Genomic DNA, 27,999 nt, shown 5'->3' on the forward strand with positions numbered 1-27,999 from the left:
GACATGATTGCTAAGACTCGCCGCATAACCGCTCCCGCTTCCATGCCCACTATCACACATCCCAGCTTCGTATGTCCGGCTGCGTCCCGGCAATCTCACCCAGCTCCTTTGCGGTCCACACAGCACCATCGCCTCATTTACTGATGGTGGTAGAATCTCACCACCATGACACTGAGGTTATCGGTAGAATAATTGGTTATCGCGTGGTCGAGCAACCGTCTCGAAGCATCTTGAGGATCGCCAATGGCTCTAATGAGATCAACAGCGTCCTGATCCTCGGTCACATCCCACAGCTAAGAAGACGAAGGGCAATCAGCACGTGGTGATGCTGGTAGGATCGGCATCTGAGCACTTACACCATCGCATGCCACGATGAGGAACTCGTCTTGATCGTCTAACGCCGTTTCGGTGGTATACGGTGATCCGACCACGAACTCCTTCATCGAAGCATCGCCGAGGGATCGTGTGACAGCGAGAACACCTAGTAGCAATGCTAATCAGCTGACCAAAACCCTTGACGCATGTTTGACCGTATTAAACCTACCATTCACTCTGTTGTTCATGACGAAACCTCCAGCATCGGTAATTCGCTTTGCCTCTTGAGCATCGCTACCCTTGTGGTCGTACGTCAAGCGAACAGCTTTGCCCCCTCGACTACAACGTATGAGCAGATGTCAGCGACTCTAAGAAGCCATTATCAGTAGCATAGAAACCTCACCAAAGCACCGCTCGGGCATCACCAACGTTGGCAGTGTAGAGGACCCTCTTGATCCCCTTATCACTCCTAGGTTCGATGGCCTCAACCTTCGACCCATCCGTAGTAGACACAAAACTGTCATCTTCTACAGCCTCATCGTCGTTCTTGCCACTTCCCGTCAAGCTCTTGACGAAATCTCTTATCCTCCTTCCCGACATCTTCCTGGACATTGAACCGGAACCACCGGAAGCTGAAGCGGCGCCTCCCATCTGCCCACTTGTTCCTGCGCCCATGGAGCTTCGTCGAGATGATGGTTGAAGACTGGTTTGTGCTTCGAGCTCATCCTCGCCCTTACCGTCCATGAGGCCTCGAGGTTGGAGGCCAGGGTTGACGAATCCCTTCCGAGTCTCATCGTCGTTCTCTTCGATACGTAAGAAGGCGGTAACAGCTGTACAACCGGAAGAGGTCTTGCCGGCTTGGGCGAGCTTTGACAGTCGGGAGTCGACGACATGGAAGGTTTTGTTCATGAGATCGGGCATGGGTTGATCAGGTTGAGTGAGGATGGCGTCGAGGAGATACTGCGGGGAACCGGATTGTCAGCGTGGGGGACGACGCGATGGGAAAATTCCTGAAATAATGTAACGTACCTCATGGAAGTTCTGTCCGCACCACTCAGCCGCATGTTTACCAGCGTGTCCACTGTTTCCAGACGTCAGTATCAACGGCGAGCTGGAGGGAAGGGGAAAACTCACTCAAAGACGGCAAAGTAACCTTGACCCTTCACAGCAGCAAAATCGTACACGAAACTGTGCGCATCCTCCATGGTCCTTCTGCATCGCCTATTTCTATCTTCGCTTACTCCAACTCGGAAGATCATTCTTCCATTATCCACAGGCGAGGCAGATTCCTGCTTGGGTTTTGTGATATCGGGAGGGGGAGCGGCAGGATGTCGATTGAGAACCTATCCCCCCATGAGACGTCAGATACAGATGTGAAACGGGCTCAGAATATTCAAAATGACTACTCACGCCAAACGTGTCGTCACCGTCTGCGACAGTGACAGTCTTACTTCTTGCGTTAGGACCGTCTGACAGCCCTCCTGGGCGACGGGGCATGTCCGGCGAGGACGCGATCGAGTCGGCATCGGACATTGATACAGGAGTGGTGGTTTGTGGAGGGGGGCTGACGGCGCTGTAGGAAGCATCGTACATGACGTATGAGTCGGGGTTTGCAGCACGGCGGAAATCAATCAAATGGATGAGACGAAGAAAAGATGCGAGAAGTGTTGTTGTTTGTTCGGATATATGATTTCGGGTACAGGACCAAGTATGAGATTCCACGAGAGGGATGGTACAGAGATGTCAATGAGGGTTACACGCTACGAAGTCGCATAGACACTTTTACTTCTAGATTGAAAGGAGGACGAGGTGACTTACATTCCACCTTGTCCCATCGCAGCGCTGTTTGCTATTGATTTTATCAGACCGTCAGATACTCTTCTCCACGCGGGCATGTGTGTGTATTTTGGGAATCAAGGGTAATGGGGTGAGGAGGACACGACGACGAAAGACAAAAAGGCAAGGCAAGAGAAGACGATTGACGGGATGTTGTAGTCGAAATCGACTGATCGCTTGGTAAGTCGTGACAAACCCAATCGTGATTTTAGGAACAGCTAAAGGTGGAGGGGGAAAGAGACAAAACCGAAGGCAAAGCGACGGGAAAACGGGTAGATTGTCGAGACGCACCATCTTGTTCCTTGGTCTGCTCGTTGACAGACGTCAGATCCGCGAGCTTGGGATGATCTGGATGAGCCTTTGCCAAGGATGAGGTGGGACTGCTCGGTCGCATGTCTTCGGTATGGGTGGCCATCTGATGAGGATGAGATCCGGGCTTTCGGTGAAGTGAACGGAGAGGGATGACGAGAGGTGCGTGAGGGGTTGCGCGTGCGTCAGATTGAGACCGACGGGCTTGTGTGAGCAACAGGTCGGATTTCCAGCCAGTATGAAGGTGTTGCTGATGCGAACGCTGTTGAAGGAATGAGAACTAGATATGAAAGAGGAGGGCGAGTTGTCGGGGGTGATGTTTCATCTAGCAGCAAAGGTGGTGTCACCAGGCAAGGCAATGGGAGGTTTGTATTGGTATCAGCGCGTCATCGACCATTTCCCAGACCAGAGCAGAGAAAGAGAGCGAGAGAGAGAGAGAGCCCGTTTTCATTTAACGCTCCAAAGAGGTAGATCAGCGGCAACATCGATATCATACCCTCGACCAATATGGTGAGAAATCCACGTCACGTCCGTAGCTCTCACCCAAAATCATGCCCCGGTTAATAACCAGCCGGCTCTTTTGACGTGTTCAGATAGACCCGAACATATCCCTCCTCCCTCGTTCGACATTATTGCATCTAATATATATAATCCAAACCCCATCATTTATCACTCGACTCTCTGTTCCCACCTCACCCCACCTCACTCCAGCTCGCCACCATGTCAGACGATGCATCAGAGATCCAAGCTGTATCCAAGGGTCCTTCGAACAAGCAAACCGTTGACCCGGTCAAGTCCTTCCTCTCTGGAGGGTTCGGTGGTATATCTTGTGTACTCGTCGGACATCCTTTCGATCTGACAAAGACGAGATTACAAACTGCTTCTCCCGGGACATACACTGGTGCGATCGATGTGGTGAGGAAGACGGTAGCCAAAGATGGTATCAAGGGGTGAGCTGATGCTCGATCTCCATCGACGGCGGCGCTAACACAATTGGCAGAATGTACCGAGGTATCACTCCTCCCATTCTCGGTGTCACTCCTATCTTCGCCATATCATTCTGGGTGTGTAGCTATCTTCGTATTCAGTCCAAACCTTTGCTGACCCGTTGTCAGGGTTACGACGTCGGTAAACGATTAGTATACTCCTTTACCCCTAACCGGACCACCGAATCACTGTCAATCGCCGAGCTCGCAATCGCCGGTGGATTCAGTGCTATACCCGCCACACTCGTTGCGGCTCCCGCAGAGCGAGTAAAGGTGCTGCTTCAGGTGTGTCGGCCTTTACACCATTCCTTACCCGGCTCTATCCCGTCTGCGACTCCGATCGTCACTGACATCCCTCCCAGGTGCAAGGACAAGGTGGACATGCTTCCTACTCTGGTCCCGTTGATGTAGTCCGGAAACTCTACGCCGAAGGAGGTATGCGATCACTCTTCCGAGGAACGGTTGCTACACTTGCCCGAGATGGTCCAGGTAGTGCCGCGTAAGTCACTTGTTTCACACCAGGCTCGGCTTCTGGGTGCGACTCTTCCGAGATGCTAACACTAGTCTCTGTCTAGATACTTTGCGACTTACGAATTGTTGAAGAGGAAGCTTTCAGGAGAGCCTGTGACCCTCTCTAACGGCGAGAAAGCGCCCGCACCGCCACTGAGCGTACCAGCCATCATGCTTGCCGGAGGTGGTGCGGGAATAGCGATGTGGGGTCTTGCCATCCCTCCTGATGTCAGTCGGCTGGATTGCTCCTTCATTATGAGAGAGAGTGCAGCTGACATCTGTCTTCCTGTAGACAATCAAATCTCGATTGCAGTCGGCCCCAACAGGAACCTACTCTGGTTTCATGGACTGTGCTCGAAAACTCATCGCTGCGGATGGTGTGAAAGCGTTGTGGAAGGGATTCGGACCTGCCATGGCCAGAGCTGTGCCTGCGAACGTGAGTGGACCGGTCTTCGCGTCCGGTGGGGTGGATGAAGGTACCAAGCTGACTCCTTGGCTCGTTAGGCTGCCACGTTCTTGGGTGTCGAGTTGAGTCTGAAGATGATGGACTCATTATGGTAGTCTGGGTGGATGTGCGGGAGCAAATGGCCCAAAAGTTGAATGTCGACGTTGCGGGTCGGCTTAATAGAATACCGGCGAGTGGCATACAGACAGTAGAGATACCCTGCCTGGCGAAGACTGCATTCAACAATCAACATTATGAATAATTAAGTCATACTTGGATATGGTGGCCATGATAGCAAGCTTCTTGTTGGCCAATATCGTATGTTATGCTAACTACAACCTGCAAGTCACTATGGACGAGTCTGACCTAACCATGTTCCCATTTGTCTTCTGATCTGGACTCTTTCAACGTCGATCACACCCTTCGCTCACACCGTCCAGTCCTCCGAGGGACAACTTGTTCGATCCGTTGCTACTATTTACGTTCTCATCCGCCCTCCTCGGCGCTGTCCTTGTCGAATTTAGCGTTGCTCACTCCACCTAGACCTTAGGCGTCTCCGTCACCCACTTCGGTCCCTTCCTCTTCCCCTTCTTTTTCTCCAAAGGCGAAGGAGTGACCAACGGATCCTGCGAAGAGGGCGTATCCATCGTGGTAGTAGTGGCTGTGGTTGTGGTGGGTTTTGGTGTGGAGTTGAGTGGAGTCGATGAAGAGAGGGATTTGCGTTTCTTGTCTTTCTTGTTCGACTTTGAGGCAGAAGATAGTGATTGTGGTTGTGGTGGTGGTGGTGGTGGTTGTGTTTCCTTGTCGACGAGGACGTTCTTGTCTTTCTTCTCCTTCTTCTTCTTGGAACCGTCTTTAGATTTCGAAGCAGGTGTGATGACCGATGCTGCATTTGTCGGTGTGGAAGTGGAAGTCGAAGGTATCTTCCTCGTCTTAGGCGATGTTGTTGACGATTCATTCGCGATACAATCGTTCGCTATAGGTACCGGAGTACGATCCGTACCGTTCGGAGTCATGGGTCTCGATAGTGAAACGCTATCACCTTCCACCTGCATCATCTCTTCATCCACTTCGTCGACTTCCCCATCATCATCACCGTCACCGTCATCATCATCATCATCATCATCATCACCCTCCCAGATCATCTTTGAGAAATCCCATCGCTTTTCGTTGTTCGCGTCGTGGTCGAACCCTTGCCATTCTCCAAAAGGAGGCAGGATCATCCTTCTCTCTTCACTGATATCGATCCGATGTCTTTTCCCACTGCGACTCCCAATACGAGTGGCTTCATCCCGCTCGCGCAATTGTCCCCCCTCATTTCCTGCTGTCCTACTTGATTGAGATACGAGCTTCTTCAAGACTGGTAAAGGGTATGTGAACGAAGTACGTTGAGTAACGACACCGACACCGATATCTTTCTTCTGTGATCGTTTGCGTTTGATCCCAGATACAGAGCCAGAAGCGTACGCCGACGCGGCAGGTGTCGGTCTTGGCGAAGGATTCGATGCGTGATATCTTGAGATCTCATCTTGGGACAGAGGTGTCGTCGGCGGTGTCGGATGTCCGACTCTCTCTTTGCCTTTATCAGTCCGTGTCTCTGTTCTGGATCTCGGTGTCCCTTTCTCTTTCCGCTTAGGTGTCACCGTTGTTGTTGTTGTTGTTTTCGTAGCCTTGGACGAAGTGGGAGGGAGAGGGAGTGAGAGGGCTGAGAGGGCTGAAGAGATGAGAGAAGGGTCTATAGAGTCGTCAGCTGACTGATGATGTTGAGTTGACGTTGACGTTGACGTCGAGGGAGATGATAGGAATGGTTGAGTGATGGACGAGAGATGAAACGCGTGAATGGCAGCTTCGGTAATTTGGACCATATCGTTGCGCACTCAACTCCATCACATAGGGTCGAAACTGACTGGGGCAAATTGATCTATGATGCTTGGATAGAGAGGAGGGAGTGAGACGCTTGGAAAGTATTGGATGAAGCGAAGCAGTCGGTGTGAAGGATGTCAAGCGCGGCACGGACGAGGTAATGTTGTTGAATCATGTCAACACGCTTCTCGGACGCGACAAAGCGGTGAGTGGCACACTAGTTCTCACTGAACATGAATGTGGCGATTCTCAAGGTCATCATTATCCACGAGGGGATCACGGCGTTGTTCGTGAACGCATTCCTGCTGATGTAGTGATTATGGACGGTCTCAAGGACTGAACAGCAGATCGTACACTGCCCTGGGGCCTCATCATGTTCCACGGGACTGGGGTGGTTCCACTAACAAGTCGGTCCTTCAGCATACACCGAGGTCTTCTTTTCAGGGACCAAGCCGACCAAGCTGGGCATTCGTACGAACTGTACACGTAGAAGACAAGATGCGATAGGCGAACCATAGTCTGGTTTAAATGACCCTATCTATCTTATACATGCATATGATCGTACCTACAGATACAAACTTGTCGGGGAAACGGAATCATGCAATATTATACAAGGACCACTGTAATTTAAGAAAGTCGATCGCACCTATACAGTACCTCACCCTTCCAGACGTATCCAGGTCCAAGGCTCTTCGATATACCTCTTCCAAGTCTCTGTGAATGCAATCAATTCCTCTCCTTCCAACTATGGTCACAGCAAAATTCGCATCAGCCCGTACTCTTTTTTCTGTTCTTGCCCACGCCCACGATCAGGATATTACAGAGCCGACTCACCACTCTATGATCTGCACTCCAACCTACTGGTGCTCTAAGGACCGCCTTCGTACCTTGTTTCTTCACCTCGTCGTCGTTTAAATCAAAGACACTGGTGCCACAAGTGGCCCATTCCATCTCCCATTTGGCTCGACCGACCGCACAGATTGCCAATCCTCCACCTGGAGGGATCACGGGCATCGCGCCGGTCGCTTCGCCCAGACCACCGACGGAGGAGATGGTGAGATGGGCAGGCCAAGTTGGTTTTGTGGGTGCTTGACGAAGAGCTTTGAGGTGAGACGTGATCGTTGATAGTGATGTTGAGGGGGGTAGAGCAGAAAGAGAAGGAGTGAGAAGGCCGAATTGTGGGTCTAGGTCAATCATCTGTCAGCCGCTGCACTTGACACCTGAAGACCGAGGTGAACTCACCAGAGACTGCAATTCCAATGATACCGTCTTTAGATATTTCCAACCACCTATCATCTCCACTCTCTTTTACACGCGAACGCATGATGGGGTGTTCTTCTAACGCCAGAATCATAGCCTTGACCAAAAAGGTTAAGAGTCCGGTCTTCATGCTCTTCACGTCGTCTGTCGGAACTCGGATCAGTTCAGGAGGGATATCTGCCGCGATATGACCGGGCTTTGGAAGGCGGGGAGTTGAAGGAGTTGAAGCTTTGAGGTATGGCAGAAGCGGTGTGAGGTTGAGAGTGTGCGAGTAGCTGCACGATTGTTGATCCCTTAACTGAATCACAACTTCAACAGAATCGTAACTCACCCGAAATGAGGAATCTTAGCTTGTTCACCTAACATCCTCCACATGACCTTTCTCGTTCGACCAAATTCGACCCTAGTGACTTGACCCTGTTCCTCCCTCTTCCCTCTGGTATTCTGTCCCAGCCCTACTGTATCCTTGCTCGAATCATGGAGAGCAGCACGCTCTATATCATCTTTGGTCACTCTTCTCCCTTCTCCTGTGCCCTCAACATCACTCAAGTCCACGCCCAGCTTCGCCGCCAGAGTCCTCACTGCAGGTGAAGCCCTGACGATCGACCTCGGTTGCTTGTCTGGGCCCGAACGAGACGATCGTCGCTCTTCTACAATGGCGGAGAGAGAGGGTCGGTTGATAGTAGGTGGCGCAGGGATAATAGCTGCTTCTCCAGTGAGTCGAGACGGACCTGAGAGGTCCATGTATTCGTCTTTGCTTCTCAAGAGATGCGAGGAGTCCTCCGACTCCAAGGGTTGATCTTGACCGATGGTGAAAGTATCGTGGTTTTTTCCTTCCTCTTCCTCCAGCTCTTCCGTCATCCGTCCAGCCCTGGTCACTTTTGGACTTTCTACCACTTCTTCGTGCTTCCCAGCACTTCCAGCCGACAGGACTTGTTCCGATGCCTCGCCGACCCCTCTCACCTCCTCATCTTGCGAGAGAACCGCTCCGTCGTCATCATCACCGTCGCTCGTACGTATCTCACACAACACTTGACCCACTTTCACCATCGTCCCCGACTCGGCTTTTATACTCTTTACCACACCCGACTTGTGGGAGGTCAACTCCACTCTGTCCGACCACCAAAACCACTGCGTTAGCCGGGCAAACACTGGAAGGTCAAATACAGTAGACCGTTGTTTCCGTTCCTTTCTGGGTGTAGTATACACTGTAGATGGGAAGTAGAAAGGGACGCTCACACGCTCTTATCACTCTGGACTTCGCATAGGGCATCGAACTCTTGAACTTCTTGTCCTTCCGCAACGTACCATTTCAATACCTCCACTTCCGTGATCCCTTCCCCTATATCATGGAGTTTGAACGGGGACACTGTCGGTGCTGAGCGAATGGATGTGGCATGGACAGACCTGAAGGAGGGGAGTAATATGTTGCTGGGGTGAGGATGAAAGGGAAGAGGTCTCCTGAGGTGCTTGATTGAGGAGATCGGTCCAAGGTGAGTCGGACCGCGTGAGCGAGAGAGACCCGAGTGAAGCAAACGAAATGGTGTCAAGGAACAGCGCATCCTTGACCCTCTCGCCGCTGCTCTGTAGCTGCAAGCAAACTGTCAGGACTTGGCTCTCTTCCGTGCATCCATCTGTCACTCTTATATATCTTCCTCCGTGTACTCAGCGATCGTAGACAGACCCCAAAAGGCAGAGGTCACGTTGACAAGGTCAATCATTATGAGTGAGTTACTCGTCTCGGGTGGACATCCCGGCCGGAGCTTGCCGGGATAGCTCGGCTATCAGCATCCCGAAAACCACGTGACACTGTCTCTTAGTGAGATCGCAATCCATGTGGCATGCCGTCTTGGCCAGTAGTCATATGTACACATTACATGTGAGAGGACCGTACAAACATAAGAGTCAAGTGTGCTGGCTACATGGTGACCATGACGGTCTTTTGTCAACGGGGGGATTGCTGAGGATGATAGGGAGAAGTCTGTGTGTGTTCGTGTGTGGGGATGGTCGTCTTGCAAAGGTTTGTCAATTGTCGTCATTTCGTTCACTCGTGAGCAACTTCGGCATAGCTTGGTGCACCGAGTGCCAAAGGGTTGTGATTGTCGATCAAAGGTTGAGAAGCGACATTGTTTGGAATCAAGGGGTTGATAAGAGTACTGTCGCTCCTGTCAATGTTCTCCTGTCCGGTCTGCTTGGCGGCACGTTTCACTGACGGCCTTCTTATCAGCTCCAAGCAACTCTCACGGACAGACAAGCTCACCCTCCATTGCCCTTGCTTTGGCCTCCTGAACCTTGTCGTCGGCTTGCTGCTTGACCACACCAAACCATTCCGCCACGTTCTTCGCGTTCTTGATGGCCATGTCTTCGTACTGGTCGACGGGGATTCCCATATCTTTTGCACGAAGCTCGACGCCATTGACGATGTTCGTGGCGAGGTTGACAGCACCATTCACAGCGCCGCTAGCGATGTTCCCGGCAGTCTGAACGCCCTGCTGCTCGATATGACCGATGGTGTGGAAAGTCTGACTTGTGAGGTTGGATGCGGTGTTGATCGAAGCACCGACGAGACCAAGGCCGAATTTGAGAATATTTTGACCCTGTTCAAGGGGATGGATACGTTGAGCCCGAGTACTGACGTCTTGCGCAGTTTGCTGGGCGGAACCAAGCGCACTTCAGGAGTATGTCAGCGGAGGGTTCAACATAGCTCGTACGACCATGCTACACACCCAGTCACAGCACCTGCAAGTTTTTCGCTGATATCCTGAGCCTGTTTAATAGAGCTGGGATAGTTTTGAGGATCGGCAGGAGCACCGGTGAGCCTGCCCCACAGCTCTGCGATCGCGGCGAAGAATACGGCAATGGGGGTTTCGCTCTTGAGAGGGTGGCGGTTGAAGAATCCGAAGACATCGGCGAGGAGAATCGCAATGAAGCTCACGATGGGTCGAAGGATGAAGAACGGGCTGAGGTAATGTCAGCTTCGCTGAGAGCATATATACACGCATTGAAGCTCACAGTATATTCTCCAAGAAAGAGGTGTCCCTCCTCTTGGTCGGCCCGACCTTGGTGACATACAGTTTAGTCTCTCCGCTGTCTTCCTGTGCGGCATTGAGGTGAAGCTCTGAATCCCACACCGCGCGGATATGCTGCTTGTAGAGGAGATCATTGACTGGACCGGCGAAGGGGACCCATCGAGGAATGGTTGGCGCGTAGAAAGTTCGCTGATACGCAAAGGTCACGACGTGCTCACTGAAAAGCAGGGTATCAGTCCATTGCCGAGAGAACAAGCTTACGTACTTACCGAGCATTGTAGTGCGACCTCCCAATCAGATGGGACTCAAAGGCGAGAGCTGCTTCGAGAGAAGTGAGCTTCTTGAGGCGACTCGCGCCGTGGACTTCGAGGATACGGGACTGGCTGGTCACATTGGTCTGAATCGGATTGTCACGTCAGCGGGATGGTGGTTAGGACTGTTCTGAGCTCGGACCCTCTCACCTCGAAAAATTGGTTGATAACCGAGTCAAAGTCGACGCTGTGAGGACGGGTCAACCATGACAGTGGGAGATGGGAGGGGGAAGGGGATGTTCATCAGTCGGATGAAATGGTTTGGAAGGTCTAGGAGTTTCACGAATGACTAAAGGGGACTGCGGGAGGTGCGGAAGCAAGTTCAGACAGGTTCAATGACTCACGGATCGAGAGAGATCAACCTCGCTGCGAGGTCATGACATTGGTCGTTGACATTATGAGGTTCCATGACGAGTGATGATGTGAGGCGCGTAGCTGTGCTTTTGGGTGATAGCTCAAAGTGGGTGATGATGGTAGAAAAGGAAAGAAGAAGAGAGAATGACAAAAGCCAAAGGATGTCGCCCAGAAGGTTATAAAAGTGTCGTCTATCAATTCTTTCACACTGTACCAACCGGGAAATGATTTGGCTTCGTAGTAACCGGGCGGTGACGACCTGGAACCAAGTTACGTCATCTCATCTTCTGCCGGACATGCTTATCTGAATCCCTTTCTGGATTTCTCTTCTGATGACCGATCGATGTATTACGCTACTATATTTGGCCATACAGTACGTATACCATCCCGAAACTTCCTCACACCGTTCCTTGCAGTAGTTGAGCGACCCAGTTACTGCGAGGTACAATGACGGCTGCGAAGATCGTAGTGACGCGTCCAGGGGTCCGCGGAACGACTGCCTGAACGGCGGAACACGATCGCAGTATGACGAAAAAGGGCACGACAGTACCCAAGCTGCTTCTCGACTCTTCTCCTGACAAGACGCAAGCTGTAGAGGTGGGTGAAGCGCGGTCCAGAGATCTGACGTAGCTAGCTTCAGAAGGTCTCAACTTCCGATCCCTCGTTCCAATTTACGAGCAGTCTGCAGACGATGTCACGACCAGTGTACGACAACAATGCACAGATGAAAACCTAAAAGCCAATGGCATCATACCAGCTTCGAGTCCACGGCATCGACAAGCGTAGTATGGATGATTAGGGGCTAGGCGTCATGAAACGTGCATAGGTCCTGGGTGTAGGGCCAGGCCCCTTCGAATGAGCAACAAGCTACAGCGGTAGGATATCGGGACGTCGTACGTATAGTTTTAGCAAAGTCGATTATTATTGTGGATAGCATTCAGTACTTTCAAGGGGATACCGTAGAGATTATTGCATGATAGCTCGGTGACCTCGTATCGTCATCAGTGAACCGAGTGGTCAAGAAGGGGACTGGCGCGTTTTTAGGAGCAAGGCCTGCCGATGCGTCATGCCGCGACATAATTCTGGAATTGCCTCGACAGGTCCCTCACTCAGGTGCATGATGACGATGAGCTCAATCTGTGAACGCTTTCTTGGGATACCTGGTCAAAGAAATGCACCTTGCGTACAGCGATAAGTGCAAAAGCCCTGTCCACCACGCTGTGATACGCTCTTCTTGTTCCAAGGAGATGGTCTTCGGCTCATACGCGTGACCCAGCAGCGGAGTGCGATTATCACTGTGCCCTTCAGTATAGTGTCGTGTTCGAATCGGATCCGCCTTCTAGGATGCATTGTCCTGACCACCAATTCGACTTGCAAACTGGGACAATGCAGCCATAAAGCATTGCTCACAACGCTTCAATTGGACTGCTGCACACCTTATGACAGCACTAAGCCCTTTGGGTGATACCAACCACAAACCATAACAAAATCGCCACGTTCCGACCACGAGCCAATCCCTATCCAACTCGAGCGACATCAACGTTGCATTCTCCACAATCAGCCTGACTGTTCGATTGTTGTGAATCACTCCATTCTGCGTCTTCCCCCTTTCATCGCTTCTGATCTTCACTCCTCAAATCTATCATCAGATTCCGAATCTCTCACTCAATCTCTTCACGACCTACCCAACCCTCTGACGGCTCATCATGTCTTCAGCACTTTCAACACCTTCCCCTCCCGCGGGCAACTATGTTCCTGCTCATCCCACCGACGAAGATATGTTCAAGCGTGAGTTTGATGAGCTCCACCCTCTCATCGAAAATGCTTGCGTCCCCTCCTTCATTCAGACGAAGATTGTCATAGTATGCGTTGCTGATTTCGGACACGCTGATACCTTCCCTTCATAGGCCGATATGTCGCTCTTCAAGAAATCATTCACGAGTTGGAAGATGTGAGTTTGGGCGCCGTTCCGATCTTTGAGTCGACGGGCTTCGTGCTCGCTTCCTTTCGCTTGATGTCTCCACTCCCACCTTGACTTACACGAGCTGACCTCTCGTCTCCTCAACCGCTCTCCCCACCCTACTCACCGTGCCTTTATCACTACGATGCCACACCCACCCACCCTCAATTGCAGGAGAACAACCTGATAGCTTACCGTATCGCCAAACTCCGAAAGCAAGCCCAACTAGAGGCTATCGAAAAGGAGAAAGAGCGGAAACGAGCACTGAAACGAGCCGCTCGAGCAAGAGCCCGAGCGAGAGATGCGTTGATCGCGGAGGAGAAGGAGAAGGCAAGACTGCAGGAGGAGGAGGAGGAGATGCGGTTCAGGGAGGAAGAAGAGAAGGAGGAGAGAGAGCGGGAAAGGGAGAGCGAGAGGGAGAGGTTGGACGAAGGCGGACAAGGTTCTGGGAGGGTTGCAATGGGTCTGGGAGCGGGGACGATTGGAGGAAGAGGTGAACGAGTTTTGAGGGCAAGTTATTTGGATGATGAAGAGGAAGGTAATGGGCAAATCAGGTACGTCCTTTTCCTTTCGTCCTGGATTCGCGGAGTTCCCTTCACATCTGATGTTTGTCTTGGTGCCGCTGCGGTTTTATGACAATCCCGATCGTCTGGTTCCACGCAGACAAGCTGTCATGATGTCGCAGGTTCAGTCAAGCTGATTACTGCACCACGCAGATCCCGACCCCACCTGAACATCGGTTCCTCCCGGATCACACACCCTCCTTCGCTCTCGCCTCTACTTAACAACCCCTCTTCCGATGCTCATGCACCCTTCGATGGATATGCGAGACAAGATTCTTATCACCGATCTCCGACCAAGAGATCGGACGGTGACGTGAGTATGGAAGATGATTATTAGGTTGCGTAACAGATAGCGCTCGGTGCAGATTCTGAGTGGAATCAAAGGGACGTTCATGTCCTGATCAAGAGAGATGACACAAGCACACCCCAGAAGTAAGGGCATTAGATAGCATGTTGTATCCAAGAAGACATTCAACTGCATGAACGTGTATGCACTGGACCACCGCTTCCATTTCCAATCGCTCCGCATTCTGTTCACGTCGATTATGCCTCGGTCTGGATAGTAGCTGCGAGACGAAGTCAGCCTTTGTGCAAAATAACGTCAACCGCAAACATCCACTCACGCTCTCTAGTTTTGGATTTGCCTCCTGGCAACCTGTCTTTGACACCCTGTGGACGTGTTATTTCAGTCTTTCGCCCTCACATCATGACTTCACAAATCCATGCTCACCTTCAACATCCACTTGGCAGACCTGTAAGCTTTGACTTGAGCGGGACCTCTTCCTCTCGACTCCAGTTGTCTCTTGTGAGCTCGCTCCATATCCTTCTTCTCTTTCTTGTCAATGACCCCGTCGTCGTCGTAATGAGCTTGTTTTCGCGCCAATTCTGCCTCACCCTCGATGTGGTCACTGAACAGGGAGAAGTCAGCTTCATACAATGGCACCGGGAGAAATATAGCACATACTAAGCCTCTTGTGCATGTCGACGTGATTGACTCTGGTTCAATTGCTGCTTTCGACTTGTCAGATACCTAAATTCATATGCAACATGACTTTACTTACCTCGTGGTCCTCGTCCAAGCCAGAGTCTAACTTGATCCTGGCGGTCAACTCGCCTACCACCTCAAATTCGTGAAACTTCCTGGTCTGATCGTTGATGGCGTTCTGTCTGAGGTTTTCCAGGTTCTTGCCGATGAACACAGGCAGTCTGACTTCCTGCTCCACATCGTCTGTGAGATCCTGCATCCAGAGTACTGCGATAGCGTCGGGTTTGACTCCAACACCGATGGCTGACAAAGCTCCGCCACCGCCCTTGCCGATCTCGAAGACGACCGAAGACTGGTATCGCGAGTATACAGGCATTCGGAGCATGTCCATGTCCCACACAATGCTGTTGCCCTGTAGCTCCGCCTCCTTCTTCGGCAAAGTTTCGACCTTCTCGGATGTGACGACGCGAAGTCGAGTAGCTTTAGGCTCGAACAGCTCTGTATTCTTAGCGGCAAAGGAGACATCGGAAACCTCGAGCGTACCGGTATCCCATCCTCGCATGTTTGGTGGAAGAACGGTCTGTACACCTCGGAAAGCGAAGGAGATGTTGGCTTTTCCAAATCCGACACCTTCAGTCAGAGCATAGACCTGTGAGACACTGCTCGCTTCTGAGAAGACTTCAGACAGCCGGACACTAACGATACCCAAAATAGGGTCGGCCTCTCTCAAACGACTGTCTCGAATAACAACACGAACGACCGTGTTCTCGAAGTCGCGAACGAATACCTCGGTGCCGGCTTCGAAGTAAGGGTTTGTCGTGTACTGCTTGACACGGGTTTTGTAAACCATGTCGTCATTGACCAGGAATTCACCGTAGCCGGAAGGCAAGTTGTCAGATTGCTCAGACGGTTCGTCCGTGTCTTGACCAGCTTCACCTTCTCGGTCACCTGAAGCGCCCGAGAGGTTCTGTCGTTCAAGGTTGTTGACCTGATGGAGGATGATAGAAAGCACACCAGAAGGCCATTTGGGATCTGGCTTGGTCTTCTGTACATCTGGAGGTGGAGGAGGCAAGTCTTTCTTGGCCGGGTTAGGAGCGCTGTCCTGAGGCATCATTTCCATTTCGGGCGCAGTCTTGGTTGGAGCAGGGGCGCTGGCCGCTTCGTCAACGGTAGGACCGCGCTCGAGCTCTTTGAGGAGTGGCGCCTTTTCGAAGTAACCGATCGACCACACCAGTTTCCCTGCTAAAAGAGTCAGGTAGTTGACAGCGATTATCTTCAGTTATACTTACCGGGCATGTCATCGGCATCCTCGAAGCCCATCAAGTGGTCCTCCCTTCTGATCATCGTATTGGGCTTCTTCATCAATTCCTCGACAGGGATCTGAATTCGTCCGACGAGGTCGCTGAGAAGGAGCGTCAGTGATGGTTACGATATATCAATCGTGAGTGAGGTGCTCACTCCGCGCTCATCTTGTCGCTATCCCAGAGCATGGCAGCCAAATCTTCCTTGGCCTTGACCTCGTCCATGGTGAGAAGTAGAACGCAAGTTTCCTCGAAGACAGGATTGAGGTCACCAAGGATGATTCTGGACGAGTAGAGGGGTTTACCGAATTTGGCGTACGCAAGTACAACATATGGATCGGACAAGCCATTGTTGTCCTGCCCAGACAAGCCCTCGCAGTGGTGGATAGTGATGAGGAAGATACCAATAGCCCGCGTGTCGCCGACCGCTGCTCCTGAAAGCATTTCCTGGATGTTGATGGTCATCGACTTGGGCACGGCCAGCTCGGCTGTACCGGCTGCGATACCCATCTTGACGAAGGAGGAAACGAAGGGCAGGTCTAAAACGTTGGGAAGCTTGTTCGACATAGGAATGGCCGAGACTTCAACGGCCGGAACACCACAAAGAGCAAAGGTGAGGTTACGAACGAAAGGAGGCTCTGGTATAAACTGAACTCGTAGACGGACCACACCATAAATCTGTTCAACCTGGATCCAGATGGGAATAGGGATGTGAAGCCAGTCGTACAAGCCAAGGAAGAATTCAATGAGGAGGTGGATGTTCTTGGCTCTAAGTTGGTTGCCTTGACCGGGCAGAGCAGCTGAAGAACCCACTTAGCACATTTCTTCTTGCCGAGGGTGATAGCAACTCACCATAAGAAAACGCGACCTCGAAGTTGTAATAGTCTCCAGCCTCATCTTCCATGATATCCTTGCCAGCGGTGTCCTTCGACTTGATTTCCGGATTGCCCTGGTCAATCCAGTCTGATTTAGGATATCCCTCATCTCCAGGTTGATCAGGCAGAGCTCGAATGGAAGTGATTCGGAGGGGGTTGGACCCTTGGCCAAGATCTGTGATTCGGACAGCGTCGACAAAGCCGGGCAGTGACTGTTGAAGAATGTCTTCGACCATATCGGCGACTGAGATGAATAGAGATCTGGTACGAGATGTCAGTGAACAATGACTGGCAGGCTCCCTCACTCACGGGTCGACCAAGCCCCAGATCAACTTGATGAGACCGTTCAACCATTCCACACTTTCAGGAATAGGCGGCGAGAAAGCCTCGCCTCTCTGACGACCCATGTCCTGCCTGACCCGCTCAACTTCCTTCGCGAGTCCGCGTTCCACGATACTGATACCAGTCATGAGGGCAAAACCGACAACCCCACATAGGATACTGCGCCAGACGAAGCTGATTATACCGTTTCCGAAAGCGACACTGACCCAGACGACGAAGAGACCACCGGCAGCACCGAGCCCGAGCATTCGTAGCTTGCCAAGCATGGCATCGACAGAAGGGGGCTGCGGAGGAGGGAACGCGTGGAACAGGACATTCGTACCCATGGTAGCGGGTGTGGTAGAGTCGAAGTCTAGTGGAAGCATTAGATTCCGTCAGGTTCTGAGTAGACACATACCCTTGGGATCCGCATCCTTGACGATGATTTCCGCTCCCGTGACTGGGTCTCGAACTCTTCGTTGACCTTTCTCCGCTTTCGCAATACGGTCGGTGGGTTTCACTACAAGGGGGGTTTTCAACTCGGAGCTCATGAAAAGCGTTGAACAACTGCACACTCACTTTTGTTGGCGTTCATCTGCTCCATCATTCGGGCCTTCTCATTGGCACCGGAATTGGGCTGAGGGTCATTCTTCTTGTCTTTCTGGTTCTTGACCGCGTTGGTTTCCTCATCCGCTCCTGCCTTCACCTGTTTATCTCCGTCTCTGAATTGGGGGACTTGGGTTATCTGGTTACCATCCACGCGACTGTCCTCCCTCTCCCTCCTTTCCCTCTCCTCGGCTTCTCGAGCTCGTCGCTCGACTATCTCGGCATAAGCCTTGGACTCTTGCTCATGTTCCGCTTGAGAGAGTTTGTAAGACTGAACGGTGGGGACTGGATGAGAAGCCGAATATCCCTGTCCGAAGACTCGAGAAGGGGGAGCTGGTGGAAGTTCAGGAAATTCCGTCGTTCCACCGTTGGTCTTGGCGTCAGTCCCGTTCGATTGAGACATGTTGATTGGTGAATCTTCTTCTCTGTGGATGTGATCGTCTTCAAAAGACGCGTCGATAGGGTAGAAGACCTGTTTGTTCTCGTCACCTGGCAAAGGTGTCAAGTCGACAAGGATGGGATGAGTAGGATGAGAATGGGTGGACGAATGAGAAATGGTGGTTGTGCTTAGTTTATCCTGCTGAGAAGCAACCATTGTCGGTAAGGTTGTTCAATGACGTATGTGGGGTAACCCCGCTTCCGTAAATGGACACATCTCCAACGACTCTCCCGCCGCAGCAAAGTGCTGTTTCTCCATTTGAAGCAGTACGTGCTCTCCATTGCGATGAGACAAAAGAGTAACTACGATAATAGTTGAGCAGACTAGGTGGGCGGCAGTGTTGCTGGGATCTTGATGGACAGTCTATGCTCATTTGTTGTGTGTCTTTATACCTCCTTGATGGGTCGTGTCGTCCAACGGACGCGACGTCCATACAGCGGACAATGACCACAGAACCGCCTGCCACGCTGACCTTTCCGTGACTATCTACACCATCAATGCAGAAAAAACACACAGATATAACGTGCATTGGTGATATGAGCGCGGTACGGAACGGCTGTTGAGATGCCAAGACCTGTCCAATGGTCCCAGCTCGATACATGGGATGGGGTGTATCAGCGCGAGCATGAGTCGCGTGGATGGACCGAGACCTGCAGTCTGACGTGGTCGTCTATCCCAACTTCCGGTCGGCATACCGCTCTCGTTGGCCTACCTCATGGATGCACCTCTGCATGAGATACACGGTACCGACATCGTCCTATGCCTCCGAAAACGGAATCGTCGATAGTAAAATTAGCAGTTGATCTCGGTTTCCCGGCCGGTTCCCAGCGCAGCATGGGCGGAGTTCACCGATAATCCCACGTTGTCACTCTGGAATTTCACGCAAGCGCTTGATCGTAACCGGGTCCTACATCTTGTAATTGTCCTCGTTTGATCATACCTTGACAGTCAGTCGCTCACCCGTCTGCCTGTCATCCGGCCAATCATGCCGTCTTCGCCCTCCCCACGTCCAGCCACAGTGTTGTATGACACGGAACATCTCCCTTCCACACCGCTCGATCCACCGGATCTTGACGCGATCCTTCGATCAAAACGATCTTGGAAAACGACTATCCTTGCTTTGGATCTCCCTCGTCCCGTCCAGATCTTACTCACGTGTCTCAGCATAACGCTCAGTGCGCTGCAGGCTAACGGAGTGTACTGCTGGGGGACCTATGGTCCTGTAGTGATCAAGTCGTTGGGATTGGATGGGACGCAAGGTCAGACTATTGTTATTGGGTAAGTCAGTAGACAGGACATTTCAGCATTTGAGACTAATTAGCTGTGCCTTTTAGCGGAGTACTGGGTGTCTACCTCATGGCTGCCCCGCTGGGATCTTTCACGGATCGTTATGGTCCAAGAATGTGTGTATGGTCCTTGTTTTGTGGAGTACGGTCGGCAGCTATTGACTCAAAATCGTAGAGGATCGCTCGTTTCCGCTGGCCTTAGCGCGGTTGGCTACATCTCATTCTCCACGATTCTGACAAAGGCTTCGCCGGAAACGCCTTATGTCCACATGTATCTCACTGCGGCGTACTTTCTCATCGGTGCCGCGATGGTCGGCTCTTACTTTGCCGCCTTGACTTGTGGTATGTTTCCTGACGCTAGTGTCACGCTTGCTTTCTTATCTGACTGACTTTTCCGATGTCCAACAGCATCCCTATCATTTCCCACTTTCCCCACGCTATCACTCTCTCTCCCCCTCTCACTCATAGGCCTTTCCCCTCTCTTCCTCACGTCTCTGTCGTCCTTTCCAGTCTTCATGTCCGGGACCGATCTCAACCCTGCCAAATTCCTGTACTTCCTCGGATTCCTCTCACCAGCCATCAACCTTTTCGCTTTCCTTTTCATGCGTGTGATACCTCAGCCGTTACCCGACGTGCACAAGAGTGCATTGCAGGCTTCTGGAGAGCTGGGAGATGGCGAAGAGGAACCTTCCAGTCCGATCGGCCAATTGCTCCATCTCGACGAGCATACGCCGTTGTTGATAGGTGGACCGGAAGCGGCAAGAGAAGATGTGGAGGAAGGGAAGAATGATAATTGGGGATTGAACGAATTGGTGGCTGACTGGCAAGGGTTCTGGCTCTTTGGTGTTCTGTTGGCATTGGTCATTGGACCGGTGAGTCTCCTTCCCTCGACATTCTGACCAAAGCTGACTACCAAATTCCGTAGGGAGAGATGGTTCTTTCGTCAATTGGCTCAATCCTCACTTCACTTCTCCCTTCCACTATCAGTGCCCTCTCGTCCAGTACCGATACCAATCCCCTCGCATTGCGTAACAAACATGTTCATTTGCTCTCACTCGCATCCACTGTCTCCCGACTGGTTACCGGTTTATTAGCAGATTACCTCTCGCCTCCTTTGACCTCTCTCCCCAACCCCAAACATCGTACCGATCCTTCTGCGCCTTCTCACATCTTCGTCCGAACGAAGAAAGTGCGGTTGAGCAGATCGGCCTTCATCGGATTATGTTCAATTATCTTGAGCGCGGTATTCGCTTATTGCGTGGTTGGATTGGAAGGAGAGAAGGGACTGAGCGTATTGAGCGGTGGCGTGGGTAGCATGTACGGGGCCTTGTTCACCTTGACAGTGAGTTGCGAGCCCTCTTCAAGACAACAAAACCTTTGTATTAGACAGGGAGAAGCTGAAGTGTAAACACTTAGCCCGCCATTGTATCACACCATTTCGGACCGACAAACTTCGGTCTCGCATGGGGTATGCTCTCGTACTTTGCAGCTGTGGGATCGGTTGTCTTCTCGGTGGGTATCTTCTCTCCCCCTCTTTTTTCGGTCTCTTCGATTTTTTCGATTTGGGTTCACGGAAAAAAGTATACTGACGTCAATCATGACACAGTACCTCTACGCGATACTCTCCACGCCAGGGACGGAGACGGAGTGTCACGGTACACATTGTTTCCGCGTGACATTTGTGGTATGCGGTATATCATGTTTGATAGGTGGAGTGGGACTGACCTTACTCGGTCGACGGTGGAAGGTATGAGCGGGGGTCCTGTCGCGTTGAACATCGAGAGAGAGTCAGCATGTGGTGGAACTGCATTCATGACTGCTTTGCTAGAGTCATTATTCACTGTCAGGCATGGGTCAGTATACGATTTGTTCTCGTTCTCACTGATCACCCAGTCGTCGTTGAAAGGAGGGGGTGGGGGGGGGTTTCAGTGAGATATACGGGGCGAACATGTAATGAGGCTTTACATAGAGTGGGTACTTCGTTGTCATACTCGGTATATAAGTTGTTTTCGGTACTTTCGCGGGCACTGCATATGTCATGTCATGGTCATGCTCATGATCATGGTGGAAATCTAAGAGAAGCAAGCGTTTGTCTCGAGAATTGTGCGTGCACTGAGCCGAATTCGAAATATTGATTCAGACTTCGGATTCGATGCCGTACGACAAAGTTATGCAAGATATCATCTCATCTCGTCGCAGTACAGCAAGCGTCTGAATAGGTCGGTGCTCCTTGCTCCTCTCCGACTACTTCCCGTCCGCACCATTCGTCTTTGTCTGAGTCGGGGTACCTGTCGTCTTGCCTCTATTGGCCAACAATCCTTGGAACTGCAACAAATAGCGATCAGCGCTGCTCCGGAATTACCACCACGAGAACGCTGTACACCTCGTAAGCACCACGGACGACTCACGAAATTATGCAGAGCTTCATTTGGCAGAGCAGAAGACGACCCGCTTCCACTCGGTCCCGACCCAGTCGGTGATAGAGGTCCAGTCGTACCTCTTGATGATTCCTGGTCAAATTGCACCCAGCATATTCAGATCACGCTTTCTGCCCAACCAGCCAGCGAACTTGATCAAATCATCACTCACCTTTCTTCCCAATCTTGCAAACTTTTCTTTCAGTTCTTCACCCTTCTCCATCCCTTCCATCTCCGCCATGACCTTCTCGACTGCGGGGAGGTTTAGACCCTCGCTCCCGCCCATTGGTCCTACCACCGTCGCTGCTGCATGTCTGAACGATTGTCTTGGATCTCTATTGGGATCCTTCGTCAAGATGTCAAGTTGACGTGAGAGGAACGATTGTTCTGGTTCCGCTGTGGTCAGGACGCCGTGAGTATTCGCAGGCTATATCGCAAACCCAAATAGATATCAGCTCAAGGTCTTCTGCAAGGTGCCCATGACATACCCTGGGACCACGCTCTGTATCCGGTATCATCTCCACCCATAGATTTTCCAGCCCTTCCGCAGCGTCCTCAGCCTCATCTCCACTCTTCGCTCGTCCCAAACTAACCTCCCAAGCTTTGCCCACTCGGTTCGGTTCGAAGCCTTCTCGCAGGACGTTAATCTTCCCCCAACTATCCCAGCCAGCGGGCACCATCACCGCATCTCGATCCAAAACGTTCGCACGATAGGGAAAGGGAAAACGGGATATAGCTGCATGGGCCTTCGGATCTGCTGACGTTGACGTCGACGGCGGAGGAGAGTACAATCGATGCAGTAAGTAGTTACGAAGTAGAGCGTATGCCGTTGGTTGTGTCGAAGCGGTATAGAATAAGGAAGCACCGTCTGATCGAGATATCAGCACCTTCCCCGAAACCATGGTCACCAGACTCACGAGCAAGACAGATCGTTCTCAAGACCTGCTGCACCCAATCTGTCCTCTCTTCCCAGCCGCCACCCTTCATTCCCACAGAGTCACCAACCGTGTCCATCAAGTCTGCCTTTGTACAGACCACGACGATAGGTACACCGGATCTGCAAGAACCAAGCTCCGTCTCAATATATATCGTCATGGATGACGCGACCGACTCACTGGTTCAAGGTCAAGCTTCCCGGTCCAAGAGGCAGTACTTCTCCGTCTCCTGCATACGTTGCAGATGCGCCAGCAAGGGATGATGATGATGGTTCAGAATAATGCTGGATATGTGCTTGGACTGTCCCGCAGATCATGTCAGCTCTTGAGTAAGCCAGGTGATAGCTATTAGCCACTCACGTCGTTCTCTTAAATCTTCCACTTCACCCGGTTGAGCAGATTGAGGAGCCCATTGGTCGACCCAGGAAAGCCAAGTGACCAGTTCTCGTACCTATTCACATGATGAGTCTTGAAAATACGTCTCGACGACTGTTCTCTGTGTCACGTACCATCGAGGACGGTCTCGTCCAATCTAGGACTATGACAACTGCCGTATCCTGCACGCGACCATCATCTCATATCAGCGAAGTGCAGAGTCCTGCGTCGAGAATGACTTGGACATGGTAGGAAGTTCACTCACCGACAGTGATTTGGGAGGTAAAGCTGAAGGGACCAGCCTCAGTAGGCTGGGATGTGATGAGGGCGGGTAAAAGATTGACAGGGGAGGTGTTGAATCTAATTGAGAATGAAGGGCAGAGTCAGCTGCTCAGTCTGACGAGGTGTGTCCGGCGAATTCCCGTCTGCACGACCTGCCGAGTTCCTCTGGTGCTTTCCAAACTAAGTCTGTCAAACATCTAACATCTCGACCTGACTTATCCCTGTGCCTCGTCCTTCGGCGATTCCTCAACTAGATCATCCACGAAACACCCCATCCAGACCAGCTGTCCAAGCTTGAGCCTAGCAATTCTTGACCCACCTTCATCACCCTCGTTGACATCCACCACCTCATACCCCAACGCCAAGCCCTTCCGCAGACCTTGCGCCTTGCTACTTCCACCACTTCCACCAGCAGTACCGTTCGGTCCAGGTCCTTTCCGTCTCTTGGTGTTGATTTGTGACAATTGGGCGAGAAGATGTGTTCGACCATGATGTCTTTCGGCTGTGCGGTAGGAAGGTATATGCAATCACGAGTGAGAGGAAGCCGGACATGAAAGCAAGCGCGAACAGTATTACCGCCAAATGATCGAATCGAAAGGTATGGCCAATAGGGAGGGGACGATATGATCAGCTTCATCTCTTCCTCCCACTTACAGCCCGACCTGAAGGTCGACTTTCTATCGTTGGAATCAGAAACGTACAGAGTAGAACGACATTCTTCCTTCCTAGACCCTTTTGTCTATCTGCGCTTCCCAGTATCTCATTCCACAAACTCTGACCGCCTGACCCTTCTTTACTGGTCCCACTCGTCGGAGATCGACTGGGACCTGCCATCGTTGAAATCGAAGTGGGATTTGATGTCATGCTCGTTGGAATTGGGATTGGGGTATTCTTGTCTTCTCGACCCTTTCTCGAGCCAGTGAACCACAGGATGACACGGTCAAAGCCACTGTCCGAGTATGCAGGGTATGAAAGGAGAGTCTTTGGATAGAACAGAGGTTGTGACGCAGAAAAGAGGTCTGAGCTGAATGATTTCATGTTGTTTCCAAAGTATCATGACTTGGTCGTTCTCGAGAACAGACGCGTCGCGTGGCATTTCGAATGGATGTGGCAAACAGTTCATTATCATCGTTTGGAGGTATTGATTCTCCTCCCTCATTCCCATGTTCCAACCTCACACGGACTTCGAACACCTCACGCATCCACATCTGTGCATGTCAGTGTCCACAGTTTCGTCCTTTTCTCCAACAACATCCACAAGCCACGAAAGCCCTTCTTCCTTCCTAAACATTGCCAACGACTCGATCCCCGTCTCCTCCTTAATACCCGTAGTCCCCTTCGTATCCATACCCTCCTACACCTTGTCCCTCCCATCCATATCCCTGTGCCACTGCCCCATTAGCCATAGGATAGTACACTCCGTCTTCCCCTCCCGCCATCGTATTGTATCCCTGAACCCCACCAGTCGCCGCGTTATACGGATTGTAGTGCTGTGGGTAGTATCCTCCAACATGTGAGTTCACACTGGCAAACGAAGGCAAGCCTCTTCCATCGCCACCACCTGCCTGTTCATCTTTCGCTTGTTGAGCGCCAGGAGTCGGTGCGCGAATCGAGATCTTCTGACTCGGCCTTGCGGGAGTGAAATAACCTCCCATCTGTCCACCTGCCATAGTGTAAGGATTAGGAGATCCGCTGAATGGTGATCCTCGCCCATCGTTCACACCATTCATAGGTACGGGTTGTCCGTAATATTGAGGCAGCGAATGTCCGGAAAAAGAACCTCGGTTGGAATGTTGCATTTGATGATGGTTGTGTGGCAATGATGGTTGTAATTGCGGCGAGGGATAAAAGCCGGCTTGTTGCTGGGCCGCAAAAGACCGTTGAGCTCCATTGGTCTGGTACTGTCTAAATTGACCGTTTTGTTCCGGTCTACTCAGGAGGTATGAATCCACGTTTGTTTCGGGATAAACACCCGAGAGCAACGCTGACGGCACAGACGGTACAGGCGGAAATTGGCCCACACTGCTGACTGAGCCGTTTTCGCTTCCGGTGGGAAACGGCGATGGCTGAAAATGCGGGACGTACACGGGCACTGCGCTAGGGCCACGATTGAGATACGACGCTTGTATAGCTGGGGAAGGGGACGTAGCTTGCAGCTTGGGTTGCCGAACCACAGGCGGGGCAGGTGGTATTGGTGAGCTATAAAGGATTGCTTGACCATTCGCGGTGATCTCCGGGGTCTTGATCGACGGCACCTCTTGTGTTCCTGCTTCGGAGCCCGCGGTGGACGGTACGTCGACCTGAACAGGTTTGTCAGAACCGGGGAGCTTGACGGTCACAGCGTGTCCACTATCTCCGAGTAGAGACTCCGTATCTGGCTGCGTCGACTGCATCTCAGTTGATTGAGTGGGTCGTGAAGGGGGAGCGGGAGATGAAGTAGGTTTCGCTTGGGATAATATGGCAGGAATATTGACACTTGTTCGGCCTGGTGTAGACTGAGGAGTGAGTGGATCGACCGGTCGGAAAGGGGGAGTGAAGTGACCTCCACGAGCTACAACGGGTATAAGCAGAATTTGATCTGAGGCAAGCTCGCGGCACGTACGGGCAAAGCCGCCTCTCCCCCTCGCTCGACCCCTGATTCCACCTCTCAACACCCCATTTACAATCTTTCTGTCGCGCTCGGTTTGTATCGCTTCGAAACCCTCATGGCCCCACTTCTTCTCCCTCAGGGCTACGGGTACATCCTGGGGTGGCTGATCCTTCTTGGAAAGCGCGATCTCCAGTCTATCCATCTCTAAGACCGGTTCATCTCCCTCTTCTTCCTCAGGATCCGCTGTCAATTCTTGCTTCTGCTCGGAAGGAAACGGAGTGGCTTGTTGCCTGCCTGCGAGAGATATTTTCAAAGGGCCTGGACCAAATCCTCTTCCTCTGCCTCTGAAACCACCCCGGACGCCTCTCGGACCACCTCGTCCTCGCCAATACTCGCTCATCTGTCTCAAGCCTGTATATGCACCCTCTCCAACAGGACCTGACTCGTACAGTCGTTGATCATGCGTCCAGAATCCTCCAACACGAGGTGTGAATTTGGGATCGGTCGCCAAACGTTGAGTATACGCATCGCGGTTGTTACCTCGCGGAGGTCGGGCATGATTAGGTGGGGCCGAGGTAGTTTGGGCGTTTTCACTTGTTTGAGCTTCTTGAGGTTGAGAAGACGCAGGTTGAACAGCCAAATCTTGAATGGTGAGCTCTCTCAATGATTCCGCAAGGGGAGTAATAGCCGGAGTAGCAAGAGCCTGCACCGGAGATATATCAGCTATCCCGTTCTCAGCCAGTGCGACTTGAGACCTACCGGCACTTCTGCCTTCTTCTTCCCCTTCCCTTTCACCTTCTTTCCTTCCTCCTTCTTCTCTTGCGTGACTTCGGTCGGAGCCATCTCACTCTTGGCGTTATCTGCCTGGTCCTTCTCCTTCTTCTTTGCTTCTTTCAATTCTGCCCTCTTTGCCTTTATCCTGTCCTTCTTTCTCTTCTTGTTCTCCTCGATCCTAGCTTTTTCCTCCTCTGTCAATTCTCTCGCAGGGCCCGGAGCGCCACCTCTGCCTCTTCCTCGTGCCTTGCTACCCTTTGCACCTCGCACAGACCCCACCTCTGCCCGATTGAGACCGTCAAACGATACTTCGACAGCTTGATCTTTATCAAGCGCTTCGGCCCAACCAACGGGTGTGATGTTCTGGGATTTGGACGATGTTCCAGGTTTAGACTGAGGTTCCTCATCTTCGTCTTCTTCCTCCGCGTCATCGGTATCTGAATCGGAACTCGCATCTGTCAAACTCCCCTTGGATGCTCTATCAACGTCTGACTCGGCGTCCGAGCCAGCAACTCTTCGTCTGGGTCTGGCTTTTGCTCGGCGCGAGGGTTTCTTCGGCCTTGGCTTCGCAATTTCCGTAGCCACAGGCGTAGGGATGGGGGATGGAGCAACAGACTCGGAGTGTACGGGAGGAAGGGGGTCGCTGGGCGAGAGGACAATGGCAGGTTGAGTGGAGGGTGATGCGGATGGGTTGACGATCTGATCCGATGCAGAGGACTCGTCAAGGGCAGGCAGAGGGGCATCAGCAGTGGTAGTGGTAGTGGTAGGGTTGGAATCAACGCTATTGGTCATCTGCATGTGCCGATCATCTATTGTCAGCGCAAGGGTCAAGGTAATGGAGGGTGGCAAATTGCAGTAATATTCAACTCACGATGAAGTCGTGACGTGAATATGATGAAGTCGATCTGTGATCAAGTTGACATAGTCAGTACAGATCCATTAGGATGACCAGACACGACCGTACCAGGACAGATGAATGTGATTGTGAGTACTCACGAAGTATGAATGCGACGCACGAACGATACGTTTTTGTGGTAATTTTCAAATGGTCTTTCTGAGATGAGGAGAGGAT

At 51.8% G+C, this 27,999-nt stretch overlaps 10 protein-coding genes across 10 annotated transcripts; 3 read left to right on the plus strand and 7 right to left on the minus strand.

Moving 5' to 3' along the window:
* Positions 1-137: 137 nt before the first annotated feature.
* IAR55_006617 (uncharacterized protein) lies at positions 138-2,545 on the minus strand (the record flags this gene model as incomplete). Its single annotated transcript, XM_066949697.1, has 9 exons — positions 138-293; positions 357-481; positions 545-654; positions 719-1,275; positions 1,345-1,396; positions 1,450-1,658; positions 1,726-1,888; positions 2,134-2,164; positions 2,443-2,545. 9 exons carry the CDS (start codon positions 2,543-2,545, stop codon positions 138-140), a joined length of 1,506 nt encoding a protein of 501 aa, XP_066799991.1.
* Positions 2,546-3,180: 635 nt separating this feature from the next.
* IAR55_006618 (uncharacterized protein) lies at positions 3,181-4,517 on the plus strand (the record flags this gene model as incomplete). The annotated part of the gene is made up of 7 exons (XM_066949698.1): positions 3,181-3,410; positions 3,461-3,524; positions 3,576-3,731; positions 3,809-3,945; positions 4,022-4,184; positions 4,249-4,392; positions 4,461-4,517. The coding sequence occupies 7 exons, from the start codon at positions 3,181-3,183 to the stop codon at positions 4,515-4,517; spliced, it is 951 nt and encodes a 316-aa protein (XP_066799992.1).
* Positions 4,518-4,940: 423 nt separating this feature from the next.
* Positions 4,941-6,266, minus strand: IAR55_006619 (uncharacterized protein; the record flags this gene model as incomplete). Its single annotated transcript, XM_066949699.1, has 1 exon — positions 4,941-6,266. The coding sequence occupies one exon, from the start codon at positions 6,264-6,266 to the stop codon at positions 4,941-4,943; it is 1,326 nt and encodes a 441-aa protein (XP_066799993.1).
* A 656-nt stretch (positions 6,267-6,922) lies between these two features.
* IAR55_006620 (uncharacterized protein) lies at positions 6,923-9,086 on the minus strand (the record flags this gene model as incomplete). The annotated part of the gene is made up of 5 exons (XM_066949700.1): positions 6,923-7,009; positions 7,099-7,448; positions 7,507-7,799; positions 7,856-8,635; positions 8,764-9,086. The coding sequence occupies 5 exons, from the start codon at positions 9,084-9,086 to the stop codon at positions 6,923-6,925; spliced, it is 1,833 nt and encodes a 610-aa protein (XP_066799994.1).
* Positions 9,087-9,568: 482 nt separating this feature from the next.
* Positions 9,569-11,273, minus strand: IAR55_006621 (uncharacterized protein; the record flags this gene model as incomplete). The annotated part of the gene is made up of 7 exons (XM_066949701.1): positions 9,569-9,732; positions 9,785-10,194; positions 10,251-10,484; positions 10,537-10,770; positions 10,823-10,950; positions 11,015-11,051; positions 11,209-11,273. The coding sequence occupies 7 exons, from the start codon at positions 11,271-11,273 to the stop codon at positions 9,569-9,571; spliced, it is 1,272 nt and encodes a 423-aa protein (XP_066799995.1).
* Positions 11,274-12,924: 1,651 nt separating this feature from the next.
* On the plus strand, positions 12,925-14,078 carry IAR55_006622 (uncharacterized protein; the record flags this gene model as incomplete). Its single annotated transcript, XM_066949702.1, has 4 exons — positions 12,925-13,006; positions 13,126-13,169; positions 13,353-13,732; positions 13,895-14,078. 4 exons carry the CDS (start codon positions 12,925-12,927, stop codon positions 14,076-14,078), a joined length of 690 nt encoding a protein of 229 aa, XP_066799996.1.
* A 206-nt stretch (positions 14,079-14,284) lies between these two features.
* IAR55_006623 (uncharacterized protein) lies at positions 14,285-18,232 on the minus strand (the record flags this gene model as incomplete). Its single annotated transcript, XM_066949703.1, has 11 exons — positions 14,285-14,307; positions 14,365-14,410; positions 14,472-14,649; positions 14,706-14,749; positions 14,803-15,965; positions 16,016-16,128; positions 16,185-16,827; positions 16,880-17,163; positions 17,212-17,596; positions 17,642-17,743; positions 17,803-18,232. 11 exons carry the CDS (start codon positions 18,230-18,232, stop codon positions 14,285-14,287), a joined length of 3,411 nt encoding a protein of 1,136 aa, XP_066799997.1.
* A 1,021-nt stretch (positions 18,233-19,253) lies between these two features.
* Positions 19,254-21,307, plus strand: IAR55_006624 (uncharacterized protein; the record flags this gene model as incomplete). The annotated part of the gene is made up of 7 exons (XM_066949704.1): positions 19,254-19,546; positions 19,603-19,671; positions 19,730-19,896; positions 19,963-20,426; positions 20,480-20,896; positions 20,971-21,066; positions 21,161-21,307. The coding sequence occupies 7 exons, from the start codon at positions 19,254-19,256 to the stop codon at positions 21,305-21,307; spliced, it is 1,653 nt and encodes a 550-aa protein (XP_066799998.1).
* A 491-nt stretch (positions 21,308-21,798) lies between these two features.
* On the minus strand, positions 21,799-24,427 carry IAR55_006625 (uncharacterized protein; the record flags this gene model as incomplete). Its single annotated transcript, XM_066949705.1, has 11 exons — positions 21,799-21,879; positions 21,963-22,064; positions 22,144-22,398; positions 22,460-22,839; positions 22,889-23,028; positions 23,087-23,207; positions 23,267-23,357; positions 23,416-23,463; positions 23,547-23,641; positions 23,883-24,065; positions 24,265-24,427. 11 exons carry the CDS (start codon positions 24,425-24,427, stop codon positions 21,799-21,801), a joined length of 1,659 nt encoding a protein of 552 aa, XP_066799999.1.
* Positions 24,428-24,882: 455 nt separating this feature from the next.
* On the minus strand, positions 24,883-27,725 carry IAR55_006626 (uncharacterized protein; the record flags this gene model as incomplete). Its single annotated transcript, XM_066949706.1, has 3 exons — positions 24,883-26,114; positions 26,166-26,856; positions 26,913-27,725. The coding sequence occupies 3 exons, from the start codon at positions 27,723-27,725 to the stop codon at positions 24,883-24,885; spliced, it is 2,736 nt and encodes a 911-aa protein (XP_066800000.1).
* Positions 27,726-27,999: the final 274 nt, after the last annotated feature.

Source organism: Kwoniella newhampshirensis, chromosome 14 (genome assembly GCF_039105145.1).
Source record: "Kwoniella newhampshirensis strain CBS 13917 chromosome 14, whole genome shotgun sequence".
Classification (NCBI taxonomy): domain Eukaryota; kingdom Fungi; phylum Basidiomycota; class Tremellomycetes; order Tremellales; family Cryptococcaceae; genus Kwoniella; species Kwoniella newhampshirensis.